This window comes from Bombyx mandarina, chromosome 09, assembly GCF_030267445.1.
Source record: "Bombyx mandarina strain Sakado chromosome 09, ASM3026744v2".
In the NCBI taxonomy this organism is placed as follows: domain Eukaryota; kingdom Metazoa; phylum Arthropoda; class Insecta; order Lepidoptera; family Bombycidae; genus Bombyx; species Bombyx mandarina.
The window spans coordinates 8,820,503-8,837,584 of record NC_143216.1 but is presented as its reverse complement, the minus strand read 5'-3'; the positions used below and the strand labels follow the sequence as shown (position 1 = coordinate 8,837,584).

Here is a 17,082-nt window from a genome sequence, read left to right as displayed (position 1 = left end):
CCTCTCATCGTAGCCGCTGGAAATTACATACCCGACCCAGTAGACCGATTGGTAAACCGTCGACGTCGCCCAAAGCACGTCATTACGGATCCTCCTGATCCATTAACGGTGCTTTTAGGCACCACAAGCACCGGTCACCGTCCTCGTCGAACCCGTCGCTTGCGACGAAGGGTTCGACGAGTGAACTAACCCATAGACACAGCCCACTGAGTTTCTCGCCGGATCTTCTCAGTGGGTCGCGTTTCCGATCCGGTGGTAGATTCTGCGAAGCACTGCTCTTGCTAGGGTCAGTGTTAGCAACTCTCCGGTTGAGCCCCGCGAGCTCACCTACTAACGTTAGGGCGAAGCTGAAATAGCCTCTCAAGGCTATCAGCATAGGTAGGAAAAAAAAAAAAAAAAAAAAGTAGTCTATGCTTTTTTTTATAGGTACGTGTTTTCCAAATTTTTTTCTAAGTGACCCGATTAATGTGCATTGTCTCGTATAAGTAACTGTCAATAGTGAACGAAATTCGCTCAGAATTTCGGACAGTTTCCTAACAAAACACCAGACGATTTTTATAGAAACGTACTATGTTACGTGATTTCTCGAGTAAACATTTAAAAAATAACAATGTCTGATATATTGATGGTTTCGGAGTTATGTTTGACAACGTAACCCTTTGAACTCGAACAAAACAAATCTTAATAAACTAAACAGCGAGAACAGACAGTCATCCATTGAGATGAAATTCAAAGAACGAAACTTATAACACACAATCTACAAAGTGTACACGTAAACTTACAAATATAGATACGCAACAGAAAGAATATCCAGATGCGAAGATGCGCTATTATTAGTATGATTTTGGCCTTTGGTTAAGCGTAATGAAAATTTTAAATAGTTATTAATAGTTCTAAACTGAATAACGTAAACATGGGCGAATTGGCCCGTAAAATTTTCCAAAGTAAAAGAATAAAGCAAACGCTCGCAGAATTTATAATTAGTTTCTAACAGAGTAACGGGGTTAAAACCTACTTAACCCCGAAGCTAAGGCTTGTCGAAAACTATAACAAAGTCTCGCAGATGCTCTCGGTTCTGTTAGTAAAAATAGTTTCGTAAAGACAACATTAAGCAGAAGAGATTCTTTCATACGAATATCAAAAGTTCCGAGTCTGTCACCAACAAAGTTCGTTTTTATGTCATTTTTATCCTTGAATTTTCTCTTTTGGTTGATGTATTATATATTTCATAAAATACAAAGATTATTTGCAAAATCTACTAGTTATTTATTAGGAACACAATGATGTTTCCCTTTTCAGTGTATGTTCTATCTATAATCTATTAATGCATCATTACTTGAATATCGTATCATTATATGTATAATAATAAATCAAAGTTGTGTCGAACGATAGCTATTGCACACATGTTTATAAGTACGAGTCATTAGGCAAGCAATCAATCATTAGTTGCGGCCTGAGAGTTTATGATCCCGATTTTTTTGATTAGCCATGCTTAATCAAACCTATTTACTTTCTTACTATGTAAGAAGGGATCGGGACGTGGTTATATCGGAGTAAGTGCTTAAATTTAAATTAATATATCGCACCTTTAGAATTGAAGTGGATTATCTAAAAGTTTTAAGAAAATGAATTTTATACGTCGAACGAATTATAAACTATATATTCTATCAGTTTATAAAATTAAACAGCCTCTTTTAGTCGTGAAAAGGACAAATTATTCTTTTCGTCTCTTTTAAATAAAGTGTATACCTAAAAATTAAAATCAATTACATTTTTGGAGTTTACTAAAAAACAAGAATTTCAAATTATATCACTTCAATTCTAAAGGTGCGAAATAATTGTTAACTACATCAGCATAAATATGAGTTCGTAGCTTGCTAATTTCTGGCAGAATGAATTACTAGAAAAATATTACTAGGAAATTTTAAATAAAATTCTAAAATAAACCTCCAGTTAATGATAGTCAAATTGGAATAAATAAATAAATATGACATTGATAATATCGATATTGAATTTGGGAGTGAGTAGATCGCATTGTTAATGTAATCGTCAATTTCTTAGGTATTTTAATTAATTCTCATTGTCACAAGATCACGTTATGAAGTCTCCATAATAATAACATGGACAGCTATGATAAAAGGCAAATAATTTTGTAAACCTTTCTCATTTCTATTTAGATTATGAGTGAATTATTTAATGTAATTTTCTACGAATTGAATTTTACATCTACACCCACCTTTGTTATTCCACCAAGTAGCATTTTCATTACGTCGTCGTCTTCACATCAGTTTTTATTTTAATAATAATAGGTATTCATATTTCAAATATCAATTTTGACATACAGGCAGTTCTTTTATTTTTAAAACAAGGAATCGGCGAAGGCTTACTCATTGAACACTAAAATATCTTTATTCAATTACATCTCATTTTCTTTGTTTTATTTAAATAACATTTAAAGCACTACTTGATGTGTTGAAGTTTACGCTATTATGTCATTGCGCCCAATATACCCCCAACCCACTCATTTCTGCCGTAAAGCAGCTATTTCTCATATTTTGTAGCGTAGGTTTACACAACAGAATTAATTCGACCTCATAATATGCCAATTGACTTGTCTATGGACTCTATGTCTATATCTATGGCGACGACTTAACAGCAGGTGAAGCTCGCTTACTCTTCTACACTTATACAAAAAGTAGTTCAAAGTCAGCAAGTTACTCTTGCCTTACGTGTAGATACAATTTTTGGGTCCTTGTTAACTTCATACTTCGCAATTTCCGGCCATAAGTAGGCATTAGGATTAAGAATAAGGTTGCGGGAGCGAGGTCGGGTCCGTTGGGCATTGAAAAAAAATCGGTGAGAGCCGTAAACCTTTATTAGAGGCCACACGTCCACAAATGGCAGCTCTTTTTAAACGAGGATATTTGTATTCAAATGGACTGCAAACTCGGCACTTTCACTCACAGCTTGTGCACAAATACAAGTGACTTAAATGTTTTATCCAAAAAAAATATATGTTTATTATCACTTTGTAGAACTTGTGCAAGTAAAATAATCAATGAATGCTCAATTGATGGAAGTAATGATATATATTTTTTCAATGGTGGGAGAGCTCGCGGCTCGCTGCCCCTCGGTGTTAAGTGCTTACAGGAGCTGGTGAATGTGATGAATATGATAACATTAATGACGTCACTCACCCTGTAATTCGAGGTCAAAGTCTCAGTTACGTAATGTCATAGTTGTCCCACCCTTCAAGCCAGAATGCATGATTGTCATTCGTCAGAAATAGACGAGCTGGTGCAGGTTTACAGATCGCCCTACCAGTAGCATTTACATAAAGGGAATAATGCAGTATCGCCTTTTATTAAAACGACATTATTCCTTTATCGTAGAGAATTGTTCGTGAACACGTGCTAGGTTACTTCTTATTATTATTATTATTATTACTTCAAAAGTTGTATCTGTCTGCGGTATTGAACACTAACACAATGTTGCATAGCTCGATACAAGTACATCGGGCGTCTTATCCTTTAGGTCTGGCAGCAGTACGTGCACATATAGTCACTTCAAAAATCTATTTCAAATACTAGCTACAAAAATACATACAATAAAAATAATAGTAAAAAATGCTTTCACGATAAATTTGAATAACAATGTTTCAAACCCAAACCGCTTGTGAATTTTTCTGGTAGCTTTTCCGATTTTTGCAAAAAAAAAAACACCACACGAGTTCTTGAGTGATGAGCTTTCATTCGATTGATACGGACAAATATTTTTCTTAAAATACACATGACATTATCTACTGAAACCTAACAGTGGTTTTTAAACTAATTTTTGCACATGTTCTATATTCAGTGAAAATTGGAAAGTTATTAATTAACTTGTCTCGTCAGTGCTCTAAATATTTTTAATTAATATTATAAAAATATATTAGTTGTTTTATTTTATTATTATATTTTTAATTTATTTAAAGTTAATGCAATTTTTAAAGTGCAACTTCTAAGCCCCACAAATCATCCTTGAAAAAAGTCATAGTTTTTAACCTCATTTTACTGCAATCAATGCGAAGAGCCCGAATCGTAGGATCTACGCTAGTAGTGATCAAAGTACTGTGTTACAATTTAATGTCGCACTTATTTTATGGACGTTGTTATACGTTGGTTTGACTACTTTATAATTATTTTAGAAACGGCAAAAAAAAAACCTTAAAATTCATATCTCGATGTTTTAAAAATTACAGAATTTATTATGCTATAACTCAACTCTGATAATGAGTTTGCCTGTTTTATGATAAGCTCTTACAGGTAGGTATCGCTGTTCAGCATATTTCCGCTGCGAAGCGCTGATTCTGTTTGTGGAGTAAGACAGCCGCTGTACAATACAATACTCGTGTCCCAAGGTGGATCTTGACATTCATCAGATAAGCACTAGATTAAACCGTATTGTAATGTGGTCTCCGACTCGTAGAAGTCAATGTAAATACCACCACTAAATAGGTATATCCGTTAAATAGCTTTATTTATTTATCTATATATAAAATTATTATTATTAAAATTATTAATTATTTATTTATATATATAAAAATGAATTGCTGTTCGTTAGTCTCGCTAAAACGAGAGAAAGGCTGGACCGATTTGGCTAATTTTGGTCTTGAATTATTTGTGGAAGTCCAGAGAAGGTTTAAAGGGTAGATAAATATGAAAATGATCGGAATTAACAATTTTGATTTCCCATTGATGTGTCCCCTTTTGTTTGTTTTAAGTTTATTTTATACAAAATTTTAGGTCTTTTATTTATCGATTGAGGCACTACGAAGGCTGCCGGGTCAGGTAGTAGGTACGTAAATGAAAACAAGCTGAAGTAAAAACGTATCCGAAGAAATCGTCATTTTGAGCGGATTAAAGCAACCGTCAGATTCAATTGTGTATTTGAATTAAAGATTCAGATAACGTTCGTGGTGTAAGACGCGAGTTCTTAAGTATTTTGATTTCAGCAGAGCTTGGAGGGCCGCCGGCGCGTTCACGTGGAAAGTAATCTTTGCTTTAGCCGTAGACCTTAATAATACCGTTATTTAACGCACCTTCACAAACATTTTGTGTCTTTCACGCATGACCTAAGTAATATGGGATCTAAAACTTGTTTAGATCTAATTCTGGTCGGTAAATTTACTTACTTAAGGTAGTGAAGTCCACTGGACTACGGAAATGGAACAGTAACAATAACAACATACTTCCAGTAAGTATATTTTTAGTATTAAAAGGTAATAATAAAAAGTATATTTTTATTAATACCGTAATGTACCATAAGGTAATAATAAACATTATCTTTTTATTATTACCGTTTCTAAAATTACAAAGAGGCTGCTAATATTCAATTAATTTAAACGCGTTCTGAAAGGTATTGTAATGTTTAGGTACAAATTCTTCTATTAAGTTGTTCACGGCTTTAAGGTTTATTATTGCTTGTATAAAATTTGTTGCAATGAAACTACGTGCGTTTAGTGTGTGTCATCTCTAATAGTAATATGGACTGTAACATAAACACATTGGTAGGTATAGGCATCGGCTCTAAAGCTTTTGGACAGAAATTGTAATACGTAAAGGAAAAATGATATTAGTATTTAATAAATAAAAATTAATTCAAACTTTTCCAGATTTTTATTATTGCCCTAGTAGGCAGACGAGCGTACGGCCAACCTGATGGCGAGCGGTTACCGTCGCCCATGGACATCAGCAATGCCAGGCGCAAAGCCAAGCCGCTGCCTGCCGTTAAGTACTCTCCGCAAGCCTCGTTTGAAGAAGCCATATCATAGCGCTCAATGTTTCTAGAAATCTTACTATCGAGTAAAGAAGTCGCTTGAATATTTTACTTCAATGTTTCCAAATAAACAAAAGAGAATGCTTAAAAATCTTGAATTCGTATAAAAGAAATTTATTGGAGAAATGGGCTTCTTACTTACAGTAATGTTTACGAATAGATCAGACCGCTACTGAATAGTTAATTACGGTATATTTAGTTATCGAAACTAACAAACGATTAGTTTTAATTTTTATGCGCCACAACTGCTCTGAAGCCACGTTTCACACATTTTACAAAGCTCTCCGTATGCTTTTTTTTCAAACAAATACAGCAAGATATTACGAGAATGTCTTTTAGTAACATGTTCACTTTATGAGAAAAAAAAAGATTTATTTTGATCGACTTGGAACAATACGCCAGGAGTGAACAGTACTTTTTCATGTTCTTCTCTTTTCTCCCCTTTCCTTCTCTCGTTCTTCTTTTTTCTTCTTTTTAATCTTCCATCTAAAACAGAATAAATTTTTTGCTGTTAATAAATAAGTGATGACACTCACAAGCAGTCAATAAATAACGGCATGAAAAGAATAGAGTTTCTGATTTATGTTTCGAATTTAAAGTCGTGGCTGTGTATGTAGAATTATACTATCCCATCTATTTCCGTGGGCGTCATAGCCAAGACTAAGGAATTTTCCGGAAAATAGAAAGCTGCATACTGCATAGTGCCTTGAATGTTGCCATACAAATTGCAATGGCATACTTTAAGGTAGGATTAATAAATTAAAATAGCAATGATTCATGGGTTTTCAAATAATAATATATGTTTGGTTTGAGGTTGAAATTCGTTGTAGAAGCCCGTGTGAGCCTTCAACATTTTCACCAATCTTATTGAGATGAAGGTTTGATAGATAGAAGAAAGATAATATGCCTCATTTTGAATTTATGTTCTACAGTAGGGTAATCGATGATTTTATTTTATAATGCGTCGATCGTTCTATCTATGGAATAATAGTCGGTATTGTTGGAAAGCTGCCAACGCGTCACGAAGGGAAACCGGCCATTGTTTACACCAACCGTATTGTATGAATGATACTTGTACTTAGGAAATGATTTTTACATAAATAAAGAACAGAATTTTCTGAGTGTTTCGAGCATGGTACAGTGGTTATACTCTTTTAAAAGTGAGTCGAATCGGCTTGGTTTGATTGTTGCGAACTTCGATGTTTTGATAATTATTTTAGATAGCGGGTCGCTCCAGCTCCGCTCGGATCTTTAACAAAAATTTCAACGATATTTGACGCTGTTGATTTTTTTTAATAAAAGTACACTTATTGCGTCATAACTATAACTAGAGGTCCCGCAGTAGTCGAAATTCGACTATAATTAATTGGAATTGTAAGTTTGTACACTATTATGATTGTATTTTATACTTCTATAATCACAAATTTCGCCAAGGCTACACTATAAAAAAATATTAATAAAGACAAACAATATTTAATCTATTCTCAATTTGACCACAGACGTCAAGAACAAAAGTTTGACAATAAATAGTATGCATGCGTGTGTGCGTCAAATACATGGTATGTAGTGTGTGTAATGATTTCTTTATTGATTTAATGTATCTTTTATGCATTATTTAAAAAAAATATTATCATTATGCACTTCTTCTCTATATTCTCTATAAGTGTAGAAAATTTCATACTCCTCCGTCCGCACAATTTTCGTAAAAAGGGATACAAAGTTTTTGCTTCACGTATTAATATATAGATAGTTAGACATATGCTGTCGCGACACTTTTTGTAACTAATTATGTGTTCTACAAAGTCTTAGTACATTATTTTTATTTTATTATGTTATTCTATCATCAATAGTTTTCGCAGGGCACGCGATGTAAAGAATATTTCAGGTAATTTTTTTACACCTTGGGTTACATTATTGGAGTTTTAGTAATCCCTAATTTTTTCAAAAAATATTATATCCTATGTCACTCGGGAATAGTGTAGCTTCGAAACAGTAAAAGAATTTTTCAAATCGGTTCAGTAGTTTCGGAGCCTATTCAATACAAACAAACAAACAAACAAATCTTTCCTCTTTATAATATTAAGTATTTTTTTTATTGCCTTTGCAGGCATACGAGCATACGGCCCACCTGATGGTAAGTGGTCACCGTCGCTCATGGACGTCAGCAATGCCAGGGGCAGAGCCAAGCCGCTGCCTACCAGTATATAAGTAGATATATGATTTTAATGCATGGGAGGCGGACGTTCGAACACGTACAGGTATGACTGACTGTAAATGCCATGTCTAAATACCATATCAAAAATTTCGACAGAAAGACGTATTGTGATAAAGATCAAACTTGAACACTCTTTTGTTCGGAATAATTCTGTACGTGTCGGATCGTAGACCCAGGGGAAGCTGGATCAGCTGTGAATGAATTTTGATACTAGTAGCTAATGCTTCATACTTTTTGAACAGCATGTTGCCCCAAACTTACTATGATTAAAAAAAAATTATAACAATATCACAACTATACAACTATCTAGTGTCTGCCTGCACTGGAGTCTCAAACAACATATTACCAGAAAGGCAGGCAACTGCCCTGATAAGCGCTGCATTACGGGTAAAGGGGAAGGAAAAAGACTCCGAGGTCGTAGACAAGTCACACGCGATCATCTGTCTCTAATCTAAGATTTCCATTACTTTGCGAATCAGTTACTTGTATACATATAGATACGTTTAAAATTATTATACACACCCACAAACATAGAGCAAACAATCATGGTCGTCACACGAATGGTGTGCCCAAAGTGGGAACCCACGCCGTCACACAACCACACCCACCGTCAACCCACATCGTCAGCTCAGTAGTAAAGGTCGATCGAGTATTTTTTTAGAAAATATAAGTATAAGACCTAGCCTAGTAACACAAATACAACAGTCCACTCTTATGTTGATGGGTGAAAGGCCCGCCTGGTGTTAAGTGATTACCGCTGGTCGTGGACATCACGTCGTGAATTCCACCTACCATCTCGAAATTTAAGGTCTAAGCTTCACTTATATTGCATGACGATTATAAAATATGCCTTATAAAAAATATTAGTTTAAAAAAACGAAATCATACGCTTTTATAGAAAATCCAACTAAAAAATTGAAAATGAATTAAAAATAGTGTAAGAAAAAATTATTTTATTGTAAAAAAAAGCGTAGAGACACTCCGGGTCTCATGAAAACAAAAAAAACCTGATTATCCTAGTAAGTATAACAGACCAAACTGTTTAAAATATTGAATTGTCATCGGTCCTTAATAAGTATGCTAAATTTCGAGTTAATCCGACGTTTTGAAGGGGGTCAAAATCATGTTCAAAGATTCCGTTACATACTAACATACATACGTCTGAAGCTAATAAAAGGGTATTAAAATATCCTAAAATCTAGCGTCCTGTTGACAGATCTGTTGTTGGAAAACAAAAGTTTCGAGCTCGTTTATTTTATTTGCTTTAGTTTATAGGCAAACTATACAGAATACAGAATTTGTGAATTTCTATAAACTTCAAAGGCCTCCAGCAATTCGTCCAAATAAAATAAAAGAATTTTGCATCTCAGTATTTTTGTATTAGATACATATGTAAATAAAAATGAAACGCATTCATTAAGTAAGTATAATAAACCGATTTCGCTTTTTCACATTCGTTGTTGTATTTTGAATAAGGTTTTTTAGAAACATCGAGTCTGTCATATCGTCTATTAAATATTTATTTTACTAACAATCACGCCATGTTAACTGGTCCCGTGCTGAGTTCGTAAAGAACTTGTGTTACAAGTACCAGATAACGGAAATAAATTAAGATTTTTATTATACACATACAATATTTAATATATACCCATAACCCTGGAAATACATATATATTTATCATACAAATATCATCCCTTAGCGGGATTCGAACCCGCGATCCCCTTGTGTAGTGACCATGTCACTTACCACTACACCAGACAGCCGTTAGTTTACGTTGTCCAATCTTCCTTTATTTTTAAATAGAAAGATTGACACAAACGAACTTATTTTAATCCACATTACCGAAAGACCGCCGGGTCAACAAATCAAAATAAAAAGTACTCCCTTAAGTTGTACTCAAGCGTGTATTCAGGTTTTTTTATATGATGGATAGTCTAGTTTTAATTAAATAGTGCTAGTTCCATGGTGTTTTTAAAATCATAACGTCAACGTTTCTGACGCCAGTGTCTTCATCATTATCATTGCCTTCCTTAATTACAGTAATTAAGACTCACTTTTCCGATGAATTCCATTTATTACATTTCAAGTGTACAGCGGTAACAACAGAGAGCTCCGCTCCCAAGGCCCTGAAACTGCGATACTTTAAGACAAATATTTTTTCTGTATGGAAACTAGCGACCTCTTGTAGCGGATGCCCCCAAACTTATATGTTGTTAAAGTTAAGGCATTTAATTATTGTATAACTAAACACAGAAAAAAATCATACAAGTAATTATTTGTTATAGACAAATCGATTAAATTTTATCAATTTGTGGTTTCTGAAAATTTACAAAATCCTTCATTAAAAATAAAATATAGGATAGGTAATATGTTACTGCCATCTATAGGAGCAATGAGAAACTAATCGAAGCGAAGCCATCTATTAGCCAACGCCCGTAAACATTTTTGTTGAGTGCTTAAGGTGATTATCTATAACTAATTTATTTGTATTATCAATATCCGCTCCGTTCGACTGCTCGGCCGGATATATATAATAACAATAAAGTGGCATCTTCATTTCTGAAAGTCGCATCTAGTTTGATAGCTATTCTCTCATCACCCATTGCACAATTACTCTTCACGCGTTAGTATCTTCGTCAGTTCCAAGTGCTTTAGGTATAGGCTATTAATTTTGATTAACGGGTAGGTGATCCAACACACCACAGTTAGGGTATTGAAGTATAAAAAAACATACGATTGTAGATGCCGTTCGATTTTAATCTTTACAATCTTACTCGGCATGAGGTTCGTGAAATACGACAGCTTAGTTCTGAAAACAGATTCGTCTTATGATATAAACAAAATTTATTTTAGTTTATTTGCTTTTACTCTTGGATTTTCTCCGTCCGTTCCGCCCCCGTAAGGGTGTAAGACAACCCAAGAATAATGTTAGCAATCTCAGCGATCGCACATGGATTAACCAAATGATTTGAAGCCTACAGCGGTTTTATATTTACAATATTTAGGGAAAATTTATTGTCATATAACCATCGATGTTCCGTGTCGGGTGGAACGCTAGTAATTTCAACAAATGCTTTTATTTCATCATGTGACCGGATTTCTCTAGAAACCTACAGTTTATAACTACATTACGTCATACCGTGAGTTCAATAATGTAATAAAGAAATCTATGATTAGGAGCTCACGTCGTCGCTGACAGTCGGAGCCAGCCGGAGTAATACAAAATTTCAAAAATATTACCAACTAGCCTGGCATAATAAGGCCAGTTTCCGCACTTCAAGTACTGCGTTTTTGTAGTACTGATAACCCTCCTATAACACGGTAGATACGTTCCCACAAAGTCCCGCGTTGTGCGACACCGTGTTAGACTAGAAGCCAGTACAAAAAGGAGAATATTTTTTCGGAATGAAACATCAAAACAATGCCTATATGTATTCTTTTATCTATTATACATAAGAAAATGAGCAGTAAAGTTTCGGTTATTCACATATATGGTATGTTCATAGTCTTTAATGTAAGGTTCTAAATAATTTTAAACAAAATTTTACGTTATCGTGTTGTAGAAGTACCGTGTTGATAAGAGGGTTTTAGGGAATTTTTGTTTTCGTGCTAGAGTGGAAAGGTGTTATAAAATACCGTGTTATAGTGCTGTTACCTATAGTAGTGTTCTTAGAATGAAACGTTAGCGATAAAGATAATCTAGGCACGAGTAAACAAATTTACAAATGCGTACGTCTTTTTTAAGACTGGTACAGCGGTTATATGATAGAATCGAGATAACGACATGATGTCACTAGAAGTCACTAGAATAAAATCTTACTGAAATCTACATTTTTATATAAAAGTAATATAGCTGTTGTTAGGGTTTTATTCGTCTAGGAGTTGACTAAATTAACAGCGGTCTTACCGTCTGCACTTTCTCTTTATTTGGATCGATTAATGTATTTTTATGGAGCATGAAATCTCAAGGCCAGTAATTGTATTTACGTAGCCGATTTCCCCCTCGGATTCTCTTTAAAAGCTTTAAAGAGAATCCTCGTCGCAAAATTAACTAAGCAAATAAAGTACAATTCCTTTGAAAGAGGCAGCGCGGATCATTAAGCACTGATATTAACTTAACTAACGGATTTTATTTAAATATACTATACGTGTTTTAATTTCTCCGTAACATTTCAGCAAAATTATGTTTTTCTAACACTCAAATTAACATATGTGTTTTATCAATAACACCGTAAAACCCTACTAATTTAGAGTTATACCCATAACTTTGTCCATAAGGTCCAAAACTGAAGCAGTTCGATTAATCTAGTCGCACATACTGATCTGACTAGATCACAATCCATAATAACTTAGTCACGCTCTAGTTTAGAACATCGTCCATAGACCTTAGGTGTGACCCAACAAAACTTCCATTTTTTTAAAATAAATTATTTACTAACAATAACACCACGTTAACTGGTGCCGTGCTAAGTTCGTAAAGAACTTATGTTACACGTACCAGATAACGGAAATAAATGTAAGATTTTTAATAATCATATACATCCATAACCCTGGACATTTTTATATTTATCATACAAATATCTTCCCTTGGCGGGAATCGAACCCGCGACCCCTTTCTGTAGTGACCATGTCACTTACCACTACACCAGACGGCCGTTAAATTATAATGCAATTAGTCGTAACGGATATTAAGCTTGCATGGTTGTTTACAGTTCGCCAGGAGAACGAGCGCATGATGCACGACGTCCTGCAGGCGGAAGTCTTAAATCGCACCCAGTCGTCGGGGGGATTCCGCTGACGCCGCGGTACTCGCCGCGCCCGCGGCTCGACAACGTCCGACCCGCCGCGGCTCCTCCCGAGGAACCCTCCGACCCCGACCCCGGCCCACTAGACACCAGCGTCGACCCCGGCCCCGCGCTGACTAGCACACGCGACGTGCTCACCGCCCATCGACTCCCGGTGAGCCACACAGCGCCCGATTTCACATGAACGTCATCTATGGACTTTGGCCTCTACTAGTTGCATCGGATGCTATTATGTTCGCGCGTGACGTAAACGTGCAACACTTAATGCCAATGAACCATCTCGGCGCATTGATAACTTATAATTGTGAGTTACTGCGTATATTAAATACTCATAGATATATAATAACGATTTTATGTAATGTATAATGAAAGTGACGAGATGAAAACGTAGGTAGTTTAATGTGAAAAAGTGAAGGATAAGTATTTAAATTGAAATGTTATTTGTTAAAATGTATCAGATAGTAATCAAAAGACACAATTGTCTCTAATCCAATGTAGTTTTACAAAATAGTGATATAAATGAAACAAAGGTACATGTAATGTTTGTCAAATAAGGAAGGATATTTAAAAATATTGAAAACTAAGAAAAAAAACATGAGTTATCCCTGTCAACACTATAATCTTGTAGTTATATATTAATCTAATAATGAATGTTGTAATTACTTAGTCTGAAAGGTAACGGGGGTTGCTAGCTGTTAACATTTGTTATAGTATTTAATACATGCATATTTAATTATGTGAAGCCTATGGATTAATTATATCATTATCTGTCTAAGTTTGTGTCATGAAGGTTTAAAACACGTTTCGATGAGCCAGATAAAAATCCAAAATGGCTTTTTTTTAATAAAAATGAGCTACCCACAAAGTATATTTATATTTCAAAGAGTAGTTTCATAAATTGATCTCTGAGTTTATTTCGTGAGTTTATTGCCGATCAAAATATTGTCAACATTTCAACGTTACTTTTTTTTATTCCGTTAATTCTTAGCGCTTAAAGCATTCGACACCCCTGTTTACAATAAAAAGAGCTTTCGAATCAGCGCTTAAGAATCTGTTTAAAAAAAATAAGAGCTTCTTGTATAGTAGTTGTTGTAGATATTATGTCTTATGCGCAACGGGAGTCAAGTAAGAGATACGCAAGGTCAACATTGTTCGCCAACATTGGCTTTTTTGTTCACTGGACTTCGTACTATAAACAGTTTGGAACTTCTTAAAAATACCTCGCCGAAATTTATTTTACTTCAATAAAAAAAAAACATAATTAAAAGAAAAACAAGTCTTTTGTTTATGCACAAATGTGGAATACAAAATATGACATTGGTAAAAAATATACTTCGAATGAGATTCATTTATCTAACTGTCTTGGTTGTTATCATTGACTCCACAGCCTGTATTCGATTTTTGGGAATGATTTCAAAACATATATGTATATTTACAAAGTATTCTCAACGTTGGATTAATATCTAAATTAAACAAGAATAAGTCGAAACAAAAATAACCTTTTGAATCTTTTCTCAAGATTGGGCTAAATAAATAAAAAAATCAAAGAAAATACTGTCCATTATTAAGATAATTGAATTTTATTACTGAATTACGAACGACTTTATGATGAGATCTTAATTAAAATCAATTTATTTGTTTTATGGCAGTACACGAAAATCCATTTTCTAATTATTCTATTTGTTATAATCGAATTTAATGCAACATAATATATGATTGAAATATTTTAAAATTTCTAAATTTATTTCATTACTGCCTTAAATTAATAAGCTTCATGGTAGCCAGTGGACCACAAAGCCGGCGATGCACTTGATGTCTGCGGTAAGTTAGATTATTAAGATATTAAGTGAAGCACGTTCGACAGTTTCCCCGGAATTCCTAGCGCGTCTGCATGATGTACTTATTGTGCTTTTGTTAGAGCCACTCACGTTCATATGTTTCATTCTATTGTTTCGTCGTGACCTATATGTGAAAGTTCACTTCATGTTTTTATAATCTGTCAGGTCATTTAGATTAATACTGAAGAGAACTAGGCTGTAGTTGAAGTATTCCGCTGGGTTTCTCGAAATTTCTCGAAAAAACTAAATCACGTTTTAAGTGAGTATTATAATAATAATGAAAATTTTATCATCATCATAATAATCTAATTAATGTTTTCAATAATTCAATAATAGTAATGACTGTTTTGTGTACTCGAACTTACAAAATATATCTAAAACTATGGTTCCAGAGCCCCTTTTGTGATTGATCGCTAATGTGACAGGCGTGTAATAACAGACTAATGTATGAGTAACGTAATGACAAATGTGCCCAATGACGTAGATCGAATGAAGCTCTCTTCATTCCTTTATTTACCTACAATTTACAAATTACTTTATGCTAACTGGGAAAACTAAATAATACAAGGCACAAAGATAGTATTGGAATGGAATAAAATATTGGAATATGTATATATCGACGCTTGAAAGGCAAGCGTTACTAAGCGACAATAACTGCTTTATACATAAATGATAGGCAATAACCATATTCGATGCGCAAAAAAATATATATTTCTAGGTCTATTAAAATCATTTCAATCCTACAGCTAGATTCGTTAAAATATAATTTTTTTCAGGTATTTCAACTTTAAATTAGTCTACTGTAAAGTTCACGCATTGTCGCTTAGTCACATTTGCCTTTCAAGCGTCGATATGTATTTATTATTCTATGCATGTGCATGTTATTACTTCCTCTACGAGTACATTACATTCTGTTAAATTTAATTTGAAAAATTCTAAGCATCTTCTAGGATTTTTTTAACTGATAGAGAATCTCTCAGGTAATAAATAAGTCAGCCAGTTTATACAAATAAATGAAGTGTGATTTATAAATAAAATAAATAAATAATAAACTAGGCGAACTGTTTTCATTTTCATCCTTATAGATTTTGTTGGTGTTACAATGCGTGCGATTTCGGGGGAAGCTGTGAGTGTGTCGTTTTTCTGCTACAAACACTGTGCTCGTATGCAATATTAATAACTTAAAACTGTAAAAGCAAGTACTTAAAAATGACAAAATGACGAAATAGCTTTTTTGAAATTTTGAATATCTTTCAATGTACTTTATGTTTTAACTTATTACCCAAAGAAAACCTACTCCAAATTTAGATGGCTACTTATTGGGACCAAGCCCATTGTATTCAGTTGATGAGATGTAATTGAAACTTGACACTAAAGTACTCTGCAAAAAAAATTGTTGAGAAAATCATACGGCTCAGTGTTTGTCGCATTTGTTTTAATATAGAGGACATTGATGTTCTATATAACGAATAATATAACATTTTAATGTGAGCACGACGTAACATTTTGTGACCCACATACAAATCAAACGAGTGACATTATTCAAATAAATTCGATCCATTTCTCCCAGTTTCAGGTAACATAATAAGACGGCGTTGAACCTATTGAATCATATAGAGTATTTGTTTTATAAAATAGATGAAAAAATCGATAAGATGATCGAAATTTACACGTAATCTGTGTGTGGGCAAAAATACGGTCTGCGTTTAGTTACGAATTTGCGTCGACAACAAAACGTGGGTTACATTAGTTTAATGCGATCCGCATTCTCTCCCATCCTCGTGTGATACGATATATGCTACGTGTTCAAATGTTACAATTTGTTTATCCTAAGGTATCGCTGCGCTGTTATATGTACATATACATTCAGTTCTGAAATGCTGAAGATTGTTACCGATAATATGAATATTGTCTATTCCGATTTCGAACAGAACTTATTGATGTAACATTAGAGTTAGCAAACCAAAATACAAAGAATTTTATAGTTGTTTGTTGTAAACGTCAGTTATGATTAAACTATTTTACAGACAAGAATGTTTAATAAAATATCTTTGTAAAATAATTCTTGTTGTTGTTATTTTCCGTTATTGAAATGTCGCTTGTTTTTTATGCGGGCTGTTTAAGGTTACGTTTTGGAGTAAGTGGCGTGTGTACAAAGGTTTGCGTTTCTCTGGAAGTTCAGTACAGAAAAGGTAGGGTTTGAAAAGGTTGAGTGGAGAGTGGCATTCCTCCGGGGGCGTCCTCTGAACTATGCGACGGGCTGATGCGCGCGCTCTGTCTGAGCGCCGCTTGTTACGCAACAATTTGTTTTAAAAGCTTCCTCGTATTCAGGTAAGGTTAACAAAGATGATTTTATTTTAATAACAATTAATGGCCGCGGCACGTTTAATGTAAAAATCTTCAAATT

The 17,082-nt window shown here is 34.2% G+C and overlaps 1 protein-coding gene across 5 annotated transcripts in view; it reads left to right on the top strand.

The window, feature by feature from the left end:
- Positions 1-16,737, top strand: part of LOC114239792 (uncharacterized) — a 139,493-nt gene extending 122,756 nt beyond the window's left edge. For 4 of the 5 annotated variants that reach the window (XM_028170183.2, XM_028170184.2, XM_089729844.1 and 1 more), the window contains one exon: positions 12,745-16,737. In XM_028170183.2, the coding sequence (XP_028025984.1) occupies positions 12,745-12,830 (86 nt within the window). In that variant the 3' untranslated portion in view covers positions 12,831-16,737. The remainder of the gene's footprint in view (positions 1-12,744) is intronic. The other variant, XM_028170182.2, reaches the window with a different exon arrangement.
- Positions 16,738-17,082: the final 345 nt, after the last annotated feature.